Source organism: Apium graveolens, chromosome 2, assembly GCF_009905375.1.
Source record: "Apium graveolens cultivar Ventura chromosome 2, ASM990537v1, whole genome shotgun sequence".
In the NCBI taxonomy this organism is placed as follows: Eukaryota; Viridiplantae; Streptophyta; class Magnoliopsida; order Apiales; family Apiaceae; genus Apium; species Apium graveolens.
In genome coordinates, this window is record NC_133648.1 from 218830586 (window position 1) to 218849266 (window position 18681).

Consider the following 18681-nt stretch of genomic DNA (forward strand, 5'->3'; position numbering starts at 1 on the left):
CCAATAGAAATATTTGCACGTGGCTTGTTCTTCTCATGGTATTGTCCAACCAACTCAGATGCATTCCTGAAAAATTTCAACTTGACTTCATTATTTTCTAGTTTCTCCCTTAACACAGCTTCAATCTCATTTGCACACTTGAGCTTGTTCTTCAGATATGCATTTTCTTATTTCTCAGCTTCAAGCTCTACCAGCAACAACTCAGTTTCTTGTTTCTCATTTTCAAGTTTCTCATTTATCTTTGTCAGTCTGCTAACCTCTTCATTAGCAACAACCATACTTGTATAAATGTGAAACATTTATGTGCTCATCTTTTCAACAGTTTCCTTATATTGACTCACATTTAAATCAATGGTGGTAAGAGTTGGTCCCTGTGTTTTTTATGAAAATGACTCTCTTTGCTCCAAGGCCATAAATGCATAATTTCCAACTTCCTCATCTTCATCATTTTCAGAATCATCCCAACTCTTTCCCTCTGCAATATAGGCTTTGCTTTGATATTTCTTCAGAAGAGCTTCATACTTTGCTTCCAGTTCAAGATAAGCTTTGTCTTTATTTGCTTTCTTAGGTTTCCTGTATTCTGTAGAAAAATGGCCTAGCTCATCACATTTATAGCATCTTATCTTTGATCCGTCAACAGATCCAATTTTGTAGCCATTTTTGCTATCAGGTGTGTACTTCCCTTTTCCTTTCCAGCTGCTGTCTTTGTTGAAAGATTGTCCTTTTCCCTTGAAGAATCTTGGCTTCTTTACTCTAATGCTAGAGAACTTTCTTGACATATAGGCCATTGACTGATCTAGCTCATCAAGTTCATCCAGGGTGTAGAACTCATCTTCTTCTAATTCCAGTATGACTTGTTCCTGTGAATCATTGTTTCTTTGCTCACTAGTTGAGACACTTGGAGTCTAGAATTTTGGCTCATCATTAGAGATCTGGCTTTCATTAACAATAAGAGCACTTGAACCATCTACAACATGCCCTTGACCAGCTCTTAATGATTTCCTTTGAATCATTTCCAATTCATATGTTTTTAAAATTCCATATAGAACTTCCAAAGTCAATTTGCTCAAGTCTCTCCCTTCTCTGATTGCTAAGATTTTCTGTTCCAAATGGTTAGGGAGTGTGAGCAAAAACTTCAGGTTCACCTCTTCAGCTTTATAATATTTATCATGCAACTGCAAGTCATTAATCAAATTGTTAAACATTTCAAACACATCAGTAATGTTTTCCTTTTCTTAGCCATGAAACCCTCATACTGTGAAATCAGTATCCTTCTTTGATATGACCTAACTTCCTCTGTTCCTTCACAAAATATCTCTATATTCTTCCAGATCTGCTTAACAGTGTCATAGTTGACAAAGTTATTGTACATTACATTGTCAAGTGACTCTATCAAGTTCAGCTGCAAGCCACTATCTAGGGAGACTTTTTCTTTCTCAGATCAGTGTACTCTAAAGGATCTTTAGGAGCATAATGAGCTGGAATGACCATGTCTCCATCTGTAGATTCCTCAGCTCTTACCATAGGAGTGAAAGACCCTTTTTTGAGAATCTGAATATATAATGGATTGGCCATTCTGATAAACATCAACATTTTCTTCTTCCATAGAGTGTAGTTAGTATTATCAAAAGTAGGGATTTTGATGCTACTGATTTTCTTTGTATTCATTCTTTCAAAATCTTGAATTTGTTTACTTTCAGATTTTGCTCTGATACCACTTGTTAAGTAATGAATAACACACAGGGGGTGAATGTGTTTTAGTGTTTTTCTGCTTTTTTTGAAGTGTTTATGGTGATGAACAAAGTAAATTAAACCTTGTAGTGAAATGTGCTAGTACTGAATTTAAACAGATAGTGAACACAATTCTTTCAAAATTCACTTAATTTTATATTAAAATTAAGAATGTCCTGCTACAAAATTGCTAGGCTCTTTATTGATAAAGAGCTTAGCTTCTTCCTTTGAGATAATATAAAATTTCTGATCTAAAATTGTTACACCTAAAACAAAGTATCCGGTGTTTACTTTATAGAACAGTAAAAACTGATTTTTACATAACATGCATTAGCATTTACTAAACCCTACTTTTGGATAACCAAATCTTTCTATTTCTGGCTTAATGTATCTTTGCTAATCTTGCATGCCTGTGACTTTAATTTTCTAGTTAATCTTGGCCTTTGATCTTATGCTCTTCAAGCTGCTTTTGTAGACTTGTCAATCCAACTGATTGGATTGTTTGTTGATTGATAATCTTGGATATTTAACTGGTCTGCACTTTGTACTTTGAGTTTTACCTTGATATCTCCAGTTTGGTATATATAGAACTTGACATCTCGATAAATATTTTGACTTATCGAGATCTCTTATCACTCTATAGTTGTTTTGACTTATCGAAGTCTCTGAGTTCTCTATAAGAGAATTTGGCTTGTCGAGATCTCTTATCTTCATGTCTTCACTTTGGCTTATCGATATCTCTGAGTTCTCTAGTGACAGATTGGCTTATTGATATCTCAGAGATCTCTAGTGATATTTTGACTTGTCGATAACTCAGAGTTCTCTAGTGAAAAATGACTTGTCGATATCTCCATTCTTTATGTCTTCAATTTTACTTGTCGATATCTATGAGTTCTCTAGTAGCTTCTCTTGACTTCTCGATAAGTCATTCTGGAGTTCTCGAATGACTTCTCTATAACACAAAATCTGTGACTTGTAGACTTCTTGACTTAGAATGTTTTTACAAAACAGATTTATTCAACTCCAAGCTTCTTCATACTTTCTCTGAGGCATGATCTTCATGATTTTCTTCCAGAGCTTATTCTTAGGCTTGAGACTGTTTACAGCAAAATACTCCAGTCTAGTCTATTTACATTTTTACAGACTTAAGTATTACAATACACAATGCAAACATAGATTACCATACAACTTACTTAGGATTGTCAATTTGACTTAGTCTTGTTATAGTACATGCATGTCTTGCACAACAGAGAGATATGTTCGAGAGTGAGAGAGAGAGAGAGAACGGAGGTGGAGAAGAAGAAAGAAGAAAGAGGAATAGTATATATATATATATATATATATATATATTATTTAAGGGTAGTTTAGTCATTTGCAAATCCTCTTTTCTTCTTTTTCTATTTTCATTTACAAAATTAAATATAATAAATACAATTTATCTCCACTCTAATTGCAAATAGACAAACTTTTATTCTTATAAAATAAAGCATAATATTAGCTCTTCACCCGTATTTTAAAATAAATTTATGAGCGAACGAATTAATATCTATGGATTTTATAAATAAATCCCAAATAATAGAAATAAACTCTATAAAATCATTTTAAAATATCAGAACATTCAAATAAATCCAACTATCATTTTTAAAAAGTCCATTGGACTATCAATCAATCAATATACTTATATAAAGGAGAAGATGAGGGCGTTTATGTGGCGTATCTCGGACCGTCTCATTCTATTTTTTCTAATTTTCTTAATTTTTTGAATTAATAAATATCAAAAATTACAAGTGGGAACCCCCATCTCCAACCGATGGAAGAGTTACATTATATTCTCATAAATATACTATCACTGTTCGTAATATTCTCCTAAAGTTTGTACAAAATCTTTAATTTAGATTTTTGAAATCAACTTACCATCATAATATTCTCCTAAAACTTATACTTTCCATTAAAATCAATTTACCATATTCATATTCTCTTAAATTTTCTTTTAATACCAATTCTCCTCCTTCTCCTTAAAACAACTTAATATATTTTATTTTTGAGATTTACCAAAAATACTACTTTTTGTAAAATTATTTGCGATTTTACTAATTTCTGAAAATATTTACAAAATTACTATTTTACTCGGAAAATATTTGGAAAAATATGATTTTGCATAATAGATTGCAATTTAGTGTAATCGTTTTAGGTTGCATTTCGGGTTGAATCTTAGGTTGCAAAAATATTACATTAATTATTGACTAATACATAATATAATTTTATGATAATTTGTGAAAGAGATAGACTCATTGGAATAAAAATGTTTAAAGAGAAAACGATTTTTCAAACTTTTTAATTTATTGTATTTATTTATTATTCATAATTTCCAAATGATCAAGATTAAAAAAGAAATACAAAGAAGAACAAAAAATGAAAAATTATTTTAGAATGCCGCGCTTCGTAAACTAGTTTTAGAGATAACAAAACAAATCTCACACCTTGATCGCATTTTAATAATTTTCTAAAAATATATAAGGACCAATAAATCCTTATTTAAATCAAATAAATCCTTTTAAAAACATTTAAAAGCTCACGAATTCACAAATTCACACAGGTAATCACAAATAACACATATTCACATAATGATAGTCACCACAATTATCTATACACCTTAGCACATAATTCTCTTTTAATCCATCTTTTAAATAACGGGTCCCGTTCTACTTGACGGCACGACAATCACAACTTAACCCTTTTTAGCTGACTCGTCAAAGTGGAACGAGACTTTGTCCGTTTCTTAATACTATTGCAGAGAAATTTCATTTAAACCACAAAATTATATAACTAAATATTTTATACCCAAAATTTCAAATAATCCACAATTATAACATGAAACTATATTTTATTCAAATACATATATCGCGAAATGTCAGTCGTTACAACAAAACTGTAGTAAGGCAACAACTATCAACAATTAACGTTCAAAACTAATTCACTACTATCTTAGAGCAATTCCAAGTGTCTCTCTGTTCTTCTTCTTAAGTCATTTTTTGACAAATCTAACACACTTCTAAACACTCCCTACATATTTAAGATCTTCAAATATTTCCTCATTATTATTGAAGAGGTTCTAATGTTTGTTAAACTATGTTAATATTAGTATATATCTTTTCCCTCCAAAATATAGTCAACGTTTACCTTTTCATTATGTTAAACTAGTACTATCACCTGTATATGTTAAACTAGTACCATATGTTCTCCTACTATTTATCTCAATAATTTTCGGATATCCGTGATTAAGAAATATTCATCATCTGGTTACATAATTTTTTAGGCTCAAGTTGTTTACACATAATATTTCATTTAGCGAGTATGGACTTGGTAGATTAGGTTGACATACCAGTATAACTAGGAAGCATAACTAGTGGTTTTGAAACTGCAGTAGCGTTATTTCCATCGGTGAACAATTGCTGGTAATTAAATATGGAGTGGTGATCAATTGATGGTATTCAGATATGTAGTCGATTGCAGATGTTCAGATGTCAGATATGGAGTTATATGTATGGAGCCATATGTATGGAAAATAGACTAAAAAAATAAACATAAAATTTTTTGAGAAGGGCTGTTGTAACATGTCCAAATAATATAATTTAGGGGTCTATATAAGATTTATTTTTATAAGAAGTCTCTCGTCAACTTCGGAGTTGCTCTTGATATCTTTGCCTCAAAATTGAAGAAGTATGATGGTAAAGTATACACAAATTTTACCGGCCCTTTGCATTACCATTCGTTATTATACTATAACATTACAAACAAATTTATGTTATATACATTTAAATACTAGAACATTTTTTTTTATCAAAATTGATGTGTAAAAGAGGGAAAAAATTCGACAAAAAAGTTAAAAACTTTAACAAACTTTGGAATAGCGCAAATTCAAACATCACATCACATATGCCACATTATTTTGAATTTATTTTTTTTCACCTAATTTTGGATCCCTAATGTAATTCTTAAATTTTACATGTAAAAGCCGACACATTTCAGTATTAGCAAACATTCCCTGTGAGCAAATCCAATACTGTATTTTTCAGGGATGGGATGTCAATATTCTGGTCAAATTATTGTTTTTATTTCTTTGTATTTAATAAACCTCATTTTTGAAATTCTTATTCGAGATATGACCCCCATAGTTCTTTCAATAATATGACCCCATAGTTAATACCTTTACAAGATGCCAATTTCATAGTATTTTATTTGTAATTTAATTAGACGATCTACCAACATTAATCTCCTTCTTTGCCAAGTTGATGATTTCTGACGAAAAATGAGGGTCTTTAGACTTAAAATTCAACAATAGTTTGTACAGAAAGTAGGATTGTAATTCCAACCAATCCAATCCATTCCAGTTACAACTTACCACACAGTTTTCTTGAACAGTCAATTACAGGGTGTATGACTCTAATTACTTTAGCATGTACCATAACTAGACCTCGCAACGTTCTTCCTAACATTGCGTGTCACGTACAAACGTTCGGTATACTTTCGTGTTTTCGTGTACTAAATCTTAAATCCGAACCCGACTCAGTTTTGTATTCGTGTATCAATTTGGTGACACTAACCCGGAACTAATATATTCGTGTTTACCCGTTTTAGTTCACTAAAGTACACGGATTATATACGAAAAAAAATTATTGTTAAAAAATATAATTGATAATTGAATGATGAAGTGTTAACTCACATATTTAAGGAACAATAAAATATATTTTAGTATTTACAATTATATATATGTTATTAGAATTGGTAAAATTCACATTTGGTATTTAGTATATATATATATATATATATATATGTATATTATATATTTTTAAAATTTTAATTATTTATTTATTTTGTGTACTTTCGTTCCGTGTCGTGTACCTATATTGAAAACCCAAATCAGACATTAATTATATTCGTATTTTTCCGTGTTCGTATACTTTCGTGTTCGTGTACCAAATTTTTGAATCCAAACACTAATTATTGTGTCGTTTCCTATCTTGTTCACGTGTCGTTTCCTATCCTTTTCACGTGTCATATACAAGTATTTTCAGCTCTAACTATAACATGTGAATCTCTGATATTCTGCAGTTGGCACTTTGACAGTGAGATGGATTTTCTACTATATACTGTTTGGTCCAGGAGGCCAGGAGATTGAAAATTTTAACATATTTGCGAGAAGCCCAGCTTGAGCATGGGTCATTTTTGGCAAATCATTTAAGTCTGCTTGTTGACTTATAAACCCACATCTTATTGACGAGTATTTATCGACCTAATTTATAAGTTAAATTTATAACTTATAAGCATCAAATATTAGTAACAGCATACTTTCTATCAACTTATTTTTTATTTTCGATTTTTTATCAATTTTATTTTTAAAATATATTTTTTTAGATGTTAAAATAACTTAAAATATAAGAATTAAGATAATTATATTGAAAAATTATCTATTTTAGTTTATTTAAATAAAAAAAATTCTAACTTATAAGTTAAATTTTCGAAACACTAGTAAAACTTAAAAGTATTTATCAACTTATCACTTATCAGCCACTTATTCGATTTAAGTTATAAATTATTTATTTTAAAATTTCCCAAACGGCACGCAAACTATAATCTCTCATGTAAATTTACCCTCAAATTTAAGTTTTCTTTAATATAACTCTGAAACTTATCTTGATTGATAATTAAATATTACTCTTAAATATTACTCGGAGCTCAAGAAGAAATTGCGTATATAATACTTATATGCTACAATTAACAAAAAAAATTGTTGTTTCTGCTGTATTATGCAAGTACATAGACATATAAGCGGACAAAACAATTAAACCATCAAAGAAATATATGCTCAGGAGTCATATCTAGCTTAGCATTCAAACCTTAGTAACGAATATATGTACAATGTTATCATCATGGAATAAATCCCACATTGGTGGTCAATAAGACAATAACTATGAATTTACAGTAGCAACAATACCTGAATTTGATTACCTGGGTGCAACAGCTCAGTTGAACATATAGCTTGAGGCCTAGTAGAAAATGTTCAGTGATCTTTTACAGAGTAACATAACACTAATGTGTAATGTAGAGGCGTACATGGGCAATACAGTCTTTCAAGTCTTTCAGTATTTTGTTAAGGGTGTTTTTAGTCATTACTATCGAGTCTATTAAGTCACTGTAAAACCATATATGGTCCAGATATACATTTCTGATACAGGTTCTTGTAACAAACTTCAGATCTAAATTTCATTTGCTGTGAGTTCATTTCTTATCATCTGCATTCACTCATTATGGTATCAGAGTTTAAGCTGGCGGGAGGACTAAGGTTCGATTCCCAGCCACCCCTTGAGTAACCAGCTCATCTAAAACCTTAAGGTGTTAGAGAAAGGTCTCAATAGGATCATATATTTAACACTCCCCCTCACTCGAAAGCCCATTTATGGGTCGAATAGTGGAACACCGGCACCCATCTTTGGGGTATTAATTGCCTTTAGTGCCCATAATAAATTGTGAGAATATTGGGGGTGGCTGGGAATCAAACATTAGTTCTCCCGCTAGCCTAAGCTCTGATACCATGTTGAGTAACCAGCTCATCTAAAACCTGTAGTTTCTACAATCACACCTGAAATCACAGAGTTGTTGAAGGCTATAGAGACTCAAAAGGATGAATCAAAACTATTTCAGTTCTTGAATGGTTTGGATGATAAGTATGGACCTCAGCGAAGTCAGATTCTGATGTTGAGTCCATTGCCAAATGTTGAATCTGCGTGTGCTGTTATTCAACAAGAAGAGTCACAACAAGATGTTTTGAAGTCAATGAGTGCATCTGATCTTAATATTGCAGCAATGTATGGGAAGCAGATCGGAAATTCCAAACAGAATGAAAAGTTTGTCTCGTGTGAAGCTTGTGGAGGATCTGGACATGTCAAGGAGCGTTGCTGGAGTGTGATTGGATATCCGAAGTGGCATCATAAGTCTAGAAAGACTCTCGCAGCTCCAAAGAATCAGAGAACTGATAAACGATGGCAAAATAATAGAGTTTCCGCTAATGCTGTGCAGACTGATGATGAAGGATCAGGATCAACAGAAATTTTTTTGTTTACACAACAGCAATTGCAACAATTACTTAGTATGTTGCCAGGACATGGAACTGTGTCGAAGTTTGGAGATGATCAAACTGATATTGACACTCCATTCTCAGCAATGATTACTTGCTGTGATAGTTTGAACAATAAGACCTGGATAATGGACTTTGGAGCATCTGAACATATGGTTTCTTGTGTCAATGATCTGCACAATGTAAGGAAGACACCAGATGGATTTAAAATCAGCTTGCCAACAGGTGATACTTCCTTGATTACTCATATAGGTGATACGGTGTTGTCTAATGGACTTAAGCTCCAGAATGTGCTCTATGTGCCTAAATTCAAGTATAATTTGATGTCTATTCATAAAGTTTCTATAGATAATGAATGTGATGTTAAGTTTGATGCTGATAATTGCTCCATTATCAACTCAAAAACTGGGATTGTGTTAGCTAGAGGATCTATGAAACAAGGTTTGTATTATATGGATACTGATGAACCTATGAATGCTGTGATAGTGTCCAATGCCAAGCTCAAACAGACCTTGAATATTTGGCATTCAAGGCTAGGTCATGCACCTATGCCTAAGATTAAATTAATACCTCAGTTGACACATGTGAAAACAAATGAAAATACTGTGTGTATCACATGTCCTATGGCAAGATTTACAAAGTTACCATTTGGATTGAGTGATTCTCATGAGGACACAGCCTTTGCACTGGTGCACATAGATGTATGGGGCCCATACAGAGTTCTTGTTAGAGGCAAGTACATGTATTTTCTTACTCTAGTAGATGATTACTCAAGGATGACATGGTTATACTTGATGCAGAACAAGTCAGAATTCTTAAATTTTTTTAAGACATTTGTAGCTTATGCAGAAAAGCATTATAAGGCCTCAATTCTGACTATTAGAACTGATAATGCTTTGGAGTTAAGTGATACTCATTGCAAGTTATTTTACACTGAAAGAGGAATAGTGCATCAAACATCGTGTCCTTATAAACCTCAGCAAAACTCTAGAGTGGAGAGGAAGCATAGATATATTCTCGAAACTGCAAGGGCACTCAGGTTTCAGTCTGGAGTTGGTTTGGATTTGTGGGGAGAATGTGTGATGACTGCAACATATGTTATAAACAGGTTACCTAGTTCAGTTCTGCAAAATAAATCTCCATATGAAGTGTTAAACAAGGAGGCTCCAGATTATGACATATTAAAAGTCTTTGGGTGTTTGGTGTTTGTTGCAAATCCTGTTCCTACTACTGATAAATTTGCAATGAGAGGAATTCCTTGTTTGTTTGTTGGTTATCCTGCTACTCAGAAAGGATATAGGCTGCAGAATTTGCTTGACAAGAGTATATTTGTATCTAGAGATACAGTCTTTCATGAAGATATCTTTCCATTGAAAGAATCTGCCTTTGTAAAGAGCCTGCAACCTGAATTTCAGCAAATTTCAGCATGGTATTATGATGATGATTTCCTGTGTCATGATGTCAATGATGAGTCTCATACAACTGATAATCATCATGAACGAGGAGAGAGTTCATCTAACAATAATGATGCTGAAGAAGTGCTTAGACGATCTAGTAGGATAAGAAAACAACCTGCATGGATGAATTCATATGTGAGAGCAAATAATGCTTCAGTCAATATTGTGAAGGTGATATCCCAGCATGTGAATCAAAATTTCTGCTGTTTTATTAATAAATTGGAGCATCAAGCAGATCCAACCTCTTTTACTCAAGTTGTTAAGAATGATCATTGGGTAGCTGCAATGAATAAAGAGTTGGAAGCCCCGGAAGAAAATGGTACTTGGGAGATAACTGAGTTGCCTTCTGAAAAAAAGGCTATTGGAAGCAAATGGTTATTCAAAACCAAATTCAATCCAGATGGTAGTATAGAAAGATACAAGTCCAGGTTGGTGGTGTTGGGCTGCAGACAAACGTATGGCCTGGATTTTAAGGAAACATTTGCTCCTGTGGCCAAAATGACCACAGTGCGAGCACTTCTGGCTGTAGCATCAATGCAGAATTGGATCACAGTCCAGATGGATGTGACTAATGCATTTTTGCATGGAGATCTGGAAGAATTGGTGTTTATGACACTTCCACAAGGTTATTCAGGGATTGGAAGCAGAATTGTGAAAAATCAGGTGCTAATTGCTTCTGCTTCTAAGAGTAAACTGGTTTGCAGATTAAAGAAATATTTATATGGCCTAAGGCAAGCACCAAGGCAATGGTTTACAAAGCTCTCTCAAACACTGTTGTGTGACAAATTTGTGCAATCAAAGGCTGACTACAGTTTGTTCACAAAGCATAACAAGGACACCATTACACTAATTCTTGTGTATGTTGAAGATCTGCTTATTGCTGGTAACTCTCAGATTGAAATCAATAAGTTGAAAGAAGTGTTGACAACTCACTTTCACATGAAGGATATTGGCTGCTTGAGGTATTTTCTGGGTCTGGAGATAGACAAATCTGCTGATGGTTATTTTGTCTCTCAGAAGAAGTATACCTTGGATATATTGAAATGTAGCTCCACTGAAGGTGCCATTAGATATGCATTTGAAGTTAACACCTGAGAAAGGAGATCCTTTGTCTGATCCTTCTGAATATCAAAAGTTGGTTGGTAAATTGTTGTACTTGACAACGACCAGACCAGACATTTCTTTCTCGGTACATTTGCTTACTCAGTTTCTGCAGCATCCAACAACTGTTCATATGCAAGCTGCTAAAAGATTACTCAGATACTTGGCATACAATCCGGCACAAGGAATTTTGTTGGCATCTAAGTCAGCAGCTCAATTAATAGCCTTTTGTGATAGTGATTGGGCTAGCTATGCTTCTTCTAGGAGGTCCACTATAGGATTTTGTATTTTGTTGGGTCAATCTCCAATTTCTTGGAAGTCCAAAAAGCAATCTGTTGTCTCAAGATCTTCTGCAGAAGCAGAATACAGAGCTATGGCTTTAACATCTTGTGAAATTACTTGGCTGGGTGCTTTGTTGAAAGATTTGGGGCTTGAGAAGTTACCTCCTACTTTGCTGTGTTGTGACAATCAAACTGCATTGTCAATAGCTGCTAATCCTGTTTTGCATGAGCGTACAAAATATATTGAAATTGATTGTCACTATGTGAGGGATAAGATCAAAGCTGGAGATATAGAAACTCAGTACGTGCCTTCACATGCTCAACTAGCTGATATTATTACTAAGCAATTATCTGTGAAGCAACATCAGTACTTGCTTAAACAAATGGGAGTCACTAGCTCTGTCTCTGCGAGTGATGTGTCTACTCTTGGGCTATAATACTTCAAGCTGATAGTCATTCTGCAGCATTTTACTATCACCTTGCGGGGGAGTAATGTGTAATGCAGAGGTATACAGGGGCAATACAGTCTTTCAGTATTTTGTTAAGGGTGTTTTTAGTCATTACTATCGAGTCTGTTAAGTCACTATAAAACCATATATGGTCCAGATATACATTTAGATATACATTTCTGATACAGGTTCTTGTAACAAACTTCAGATCTAAATTTCATTTGCTGTGAGTTCATTTCTTATCATCTGCATTCACTCATTAAACACAAAATCAATAAAAATCAACCATACTTGAAAGAATGGAAAAGATTTCCTATACAGTTCGTGCAGCTGACTACAGGCTCCAACTGCATATTTAAAAAAAGCAATCGAAGGACAATTAAAGTATTATTATCTACATGAGCTTAAACAGCCGGTTTCTTTCTGTGCTTCTTCATTTGATGATTTGTGCTGGTTGTCTAGATGTTGGGTCCTGTCTATAAACCTTGAATCCATTTAGTAACAATTTTTCATACTAAAGTAGCTCTTTTAAGTTTTAACAGTGGAAGCACAACTAGATATTTACCGTGACTTTTATATCTGCATCTCATACTGCACCAAACTTAAATGGTCTCTCACGTTATAAGTGCTGAAAGATCACAGTGTTGCTTCTCTCTAGTTTTCCTGCAACCTACAGTAGCTAATATTGTTTACCTACTGGACCGCTAATATTGTTTAAACTCTTCCAACAGGTGACGAGGGTGGATTAATTACATAGCTTGTCGGGACTTCATCTTGGATTGTAGTTGGATTCTTTATCATAAGGTTTGTAGGTTCAGCTAGGTTCTCCTTTTCTAACTCTACTGCAAAGAGGTTGGATAGTTTCTCACTACTAAGAAATGAGACAGCTATGAAGAACGCCTCTATCAAGGAGATTGAGGAATCAAAATCAACAGAGTAAACGCCACCTGTAAATGGCGACAGGGAGAAAATTGGCTTTTTGTCTCTGTGCCCGCCCTATAGAAAAAGTATAAACCAGATTAAATATTAACAGGGCTTAATAATCTTTACTAAAGCAGGAAAAATGGTTATCTCTGAAACTATAAGCAGTACCTGAACAAAAAGATTTAGACCTTCTACAGCGGAGGAAGAAAGAGGTCTCAAGTTCTTGCTGATCTGGTCCTGGTTGGTGAGAATATGTAGTTTACAACCAACATCCCATCCTCCACAGTCACACGAACCACCAGATCTCCATCGGTTCAGTAGTGGTGAGGGGGCTCCTCTATTAGGCAAACCATGGATGCCACCAGGAAAAATGACTGTAGTGTTGGTGGAGTCTTCCCTGACTTTTCCGTCGAAGTTTTTAAAATACTCATTTCTTTTGTCACTTTCTCCTCCATCACTCGTGTTGTTAGGATTATCTATGACAAGAGCTGCAAGCTCTCTGCTTGGCACAAATTTTGGAGTTTCTGTCTCTTCGTGTTCGATATCAACACCATACAAAACGGACTCTCTTACTGTGTTTTTGTAATTTGTGTTCTGACAGCTAAAACCAGGAAGGTGAGAACTAGCAACCTTTATCTCGCCAATGACGTTATAACCAAGACTAGAGCTTTTTCCTTTTGACCCTTGACTCATCCAGTTTCCGCTTTTCTTTTTTATTTCATGAACTGAGTAGAGTGCGTAGATCAAGCTAGGAACATCCTCTTCTGGTGTTGGCAGCTTTTTAACGGCAGCAGCAAATATGTCGCTGCTATTATCAACCACTAGTTTATAAAGAGGGAGTCCATTCTTTAGTGTCAACTGCAGAAGAGCCTGCACACATGATGTCTCACAAGTCTGACTCTGACGCAATTCACTTGTGTCCAGGGGATTACTGTTAACAGGCTCCAAGTCAATTTTTGATGGCTTAACAAACTCGGTAGAATGTATTTCTTTGGGCTTTAGCAATGGGTCGAGCAACCTTCTTAAAGGGCTGGACCTTGACCGGTTTACAGTACTTGCATTGCCTTGGTTATATTTATCGAAATCAGCAAAGGCTAATGATCCGAGAGGTCCAGACTTAACTGTAGAGTACGAAGAGTTTAACTGTGGTACACCAAGACCCTCCTTTAAACTGAAACTTTTTGTCATTCTTCCAATGCTGCTAAAGCTAAACCGTCGACGAGGTGATGGATGTCTTCCTTTGGCAGCAGGTCCTCCAGAAAGGTCTTGTCCTGAATTCTTGGGAGTCTCAGTAGTTAAAGGCTCGATGTCTGAAGTTGGGATTGTTATGTTTGTCAGCCTTCGATGAGTGTGAGATTCATCACCGTGAGGTTTGACAAAGTTCTTTTGCTCCGTGTCAGAATCGAACTTGGTTGAACCACTAGCAGGAAAGGGACAAGAGTGTGAAATTTCAGAGTAGGTTTCTACCGAGTGAAGTTCGTCAGAGGAAAAAGAGCTTGAAAATCGTCTTTCGACTGCTTCTGCCAAATTTCCATCATATACCTTTCTGGGTTCTGAAAGCTGCATATCCTCCGAGAAATTATTCCTGGAAAGGCTTTTTGGTAGAATCAGAACAATGTTTTCATTAATAGCAACTTGCGTAGCCAAGTCGAATCCCTCTTCTGGTGAATTAGTTTCTATACCCTTATCTGTTAAAGAAACTGGAAATTCATGTATCCCTGAGCTTGATGATTGAGTTACTTTTTCTGATTTCGCTTTACAGTCTGATTCTTTCCACTTTTCCCCACCAAGAGATATCTCACAACACTTCATGCCAGAAAATTTTTCACGTGGCCGGAGGTTTTGTATCATATCTATGGTGCTCCGGGGAATAGTTTCATGACCTCGGGGTTCGGTGACATTTCTTTGAGACCGAACACCTAGCTCCTCTTCATAGGCCGAGTTGTGACGCCAACCATGCGAGGACAGTTGCTTGGTCTGACTAGTATTAGTCTTTCTCTTAGCTGTACTAGAAATTATAGACGTCCCCCCAGCCTCAGGCAAAGCATTGTTACTAGATGATAATTTCTTGCTACCTCTTGCAGGAATAAGTTTCTCATCATACTTCCATCTTTCAAGACGTTTCCAATCAAGGACACCAAAATTCAGAGCTTTTTCCTGAACATTCTCTCCTCTCTCAGTTTGTTGGAGATAGCCAGGTAAATTAGACATGTGCTTGACCAACTCATCATCTTTCTTTGTGTCAATCTGAGAAGGTATTTGGTCGCCTGAAATCTTAGTTTGAGCCATTTGCTTGCCATCAGCATACCGCAAAAACTCAGGGTATTGTTCAATGCGTTGCTGAAAAAATTCTTCCTTGTGCTTATCTGGACATCTCAGACTTCTATTTGTTTGGGGAGACACGGCCTTTTCCTTCATATAGTTTGACGCTTGATGACTTGAGCTCCTTTTGAGCTCTACATTGTATTCCATAATGCTTTGGTCAAAATTAAGATAATATCATCACTTTTCTTAAGCTTTCTTTGTATGTCACCTGAGAGAACATAATTCAAGAGAGAGCCTTAATTAGTATTATAAGAAAATTCCAACAAGAAGTTGATGCATACAGTATTTAACTACACAGGCCTACTAGTTCAACATAGGTAAAATTGTTCATTCAATCGATGGCAGTCCTCAGATCCCTCAACTTTTATACAAAAGGGAAAGTTAATAGAGATTTGAGAGTAAATATCTGACCATGAGTTGAAAATTTACAAAGGCATTTCAGACACGGCTATTACAAGACTTGAAAGAAATTAATTTTCTTCTATAGACATGGGTATTCCAGAGACCTGTTATTTGACCTCCCGCAAATATAACAAGTACTAGTTGTAATATATTAAGAAAAGCACAAATTAACAACATCAACAGCATACATCATACATCATACATCTTACACCACATAAAATACGCAAAACTTTGCGAAACTGTAAAGCCCCTAAGGTCTATAATTTTAGAACAGAGGAAAATGAATAGCAAGTCCAAGAACACGAAAGAGCAGATACAAGTGTCTCCACGAGACCCCGTTGATATGCGAATAGTTTAATTTAGCACCAGAACAATTGTTGATATGCTTAGATAGAGGTCATAGCGTATTAACATAATAAATCAAGACATTAACAATTTACATTAAAAAAATGCAATTGAGCACAATACATAAATAAAAACCAAAGTGGTACAAAACAAAAATTAGTTTAGCAAAACGCTTATAGTAATACCTTGTACAAGTAACAACCGAAGAAGATCGTGGTACAGTTGTGGCAGTTACAGTGGTGTGAACGTACAAGTAAAGCGAACAAAGGAATTGCGGTAGATGAGGCAAAACCCGCGAAATGTGTGGGAGCCAAATGTTTTGTAAAGAGAGATTAGGAGTTGATGTATGTATTGCAAATGATTAAAGACAATGAGAAAAGCTACTTGTGATGCCGGCAAGTGGGACCAATATATTACCAAAATTTTCATTTTGCACGCATCCCGAGGCCTATTGTGGCTCCGGATTGGTCCACAAAGTGTGATCGCCTGAGGGGCCGCTACATTTGGCTCACTTGTTTTACTCTGGCCTTTTGTTTCCTTTATGCAATTCCATAATTTATCATTTTATTTTTTCCAAAATAAAATTACACACTTCCAGCAAAAACATGTGGTTTTGCTGGAGTAACAATTTTGAACATGACGTGAAAATTTAGAGTCTTGTATTTATCTTTTCAATATACTGTATAAAAGGATACCGTGAGATTTAGTATTTGGCTTTATATTTGTCCTTTGTATACACGATACAACATAAAATATATAACATGAATAAATATTATTATTATGAGAATAATTTAGTATATCACTTACGGAGGTTGTTGTTGAAATAACGGATGAATCGCAGAAATGTCGGTCTGAAATTGGGCGTGCGAGCACCAGCTGAGAAGGCCTGAACTGCCATAATCGGGTGGTGTTTGTGGTTGTGTTTGTACTAACTTTTCAAGATTCCGAGCGGTGGTGGCAGAGTACTTCCTACTCAGCCATGGGAGTGCCTGAAAATGATCTTACGAAACCTCTACTCGATTTCCCGCAGAGAGTGTAAGTCTGCGTGTCCTCCTGCAAATGGTCTACGTATCATATCCTTATAGGGTATGAGCACCCCCTAGTATTCGACCCTGTTCTAGGGTGAGCCAGGACCCCCTCAATCCTGGAACAAGCTAATGGAATGAGCCAGGCCCAAGCCCAATCTAGGAGTATGATCATCTCCCAGCTAGAGTCCACCTGCCATAAGGTGAGCCAGGCTTAAGGAAGTTCGAGACCAAACCGAAACCAGAAACAAGCCTACCCCACAGCCCACCAAGGAGGGGCACATGGGCACGTGACAATGACAACTATCAACAACCAACAATTGAGATAAACGTGACACGCGTTAGCATACCTTTGGTGAATTCTAAAGGCGGCCCCTACCTAGAAACGTGTACGAAATCCATCTGAGCCAGACGTCCTCCGCCCCAGCAACGGACGGTCCCAATTTCAAGGTACCAACCCCTAAACCATACCCTTGGACTATATATACCCCAAGGGGAAATGATTTAGGGGTTACGCTCTCTTACATATAAGTATACCCACGCATCCACCTTGCATTCCTATCTATCTTCATCTTCCCAAAGCGAATTCTTACTCTCACACCGGAGGAGTCGCGGGGCTCAAACCCTTATCTGTTGTTATTTTGCAGACGCCCCAAAACAGCTACACCACAACCACGAGAAGGGTCCAGGCGTGGCGTCGGAAGGAACAGCCCCGCACACCGGAGTTATTATTTGGCTCTAGAAGGAGGGGTTCTCCGTCCTTAGGTCTTGGTGCCCCTAAACTCACCTTCATCAGCAAACTCTTAAAAGAGTCCATTTCTTTAATCTGTAGGAACCCAAGCAACCTAACTTTGTCATAACTGTGAATGTTTTTTATTTAAGCCACATTTATGTGTGCTCGTCATTTTAGGCCACATTTGTGTGAGCCTCATTTTGTTTCTTTAAAACCACGTTTGTGTGTGCTATAGATAGTATTGATTATTGGAGAACCCAGATCTGCTTCATTTTACATATTACCTTTGTGGTTTAAACCCGATTATAGTTATTCTATCGTATAGTTAACCAAACCCAGATAGTTTGTTTGTAGTTATTTTGGGTAACTTTTTCTATTATTGAAGAGCAACCTTAGATCTACGTTGTTAGCTTGAAATCTTGGTTAGTTGTTGGTAAACTTGAGACAATGGTAAGAGCAGGAAAAAATATAGCTGGGAGACCATCTGCGAGTACCCAGGTCTAGGACCAGGACCATTCGCAGGCACAGGACCCGGGGGACAACCGAGACACCCTTCAGGAGCAGCCATTAACACATACCCCGGTCATGGAGAGGGTAGTACCACCCTGAGATGCTAGAAATTTGATCGAGCTAAACCAATATAATTACACCAATATTCTAGTGGCGGAGGAACACATGGCCAACCTAACCAGTGATGAATTAGTTGAAGCAATCTGACTCTACAGGGAAGAGCAAACCCGGGCTCAGGAAGAAGCTAAACAAAAAGATGATCA

The 18681-nt window shown here is 35.8% G+C and overlaps 1 protein-coding gene across 1 annotated transcript; it reads right to left on the minus strand.

The window, feature by feature from the left end:
• Positions 1-12415: 12415 nt before the first annotated feature.
• LOC141708118 (uncharacterized) lies at positions 12416-16513 on the minus strand. The gene is made up of 3 exons (XM_074511601.1): positions 16336-16513; positions 13247-15611; positions 12416-13150 (listed from the first exon to the last, which is right to left on the minus strand). The coding sequence occupies exons 2-3, from the start codon at positions 15548-15550 to the stop codon at positions 12869-12871; spliced, it is 2586 nt and encodes an 861-aa protein (XP_074367702.1). The 5' UTR covers positions 15551-15611; positions 16336-16513; the 3' UTR covers positions 12416-12868.
• Positions 16514-18681: the final 2168 nt, after the last annotated feature.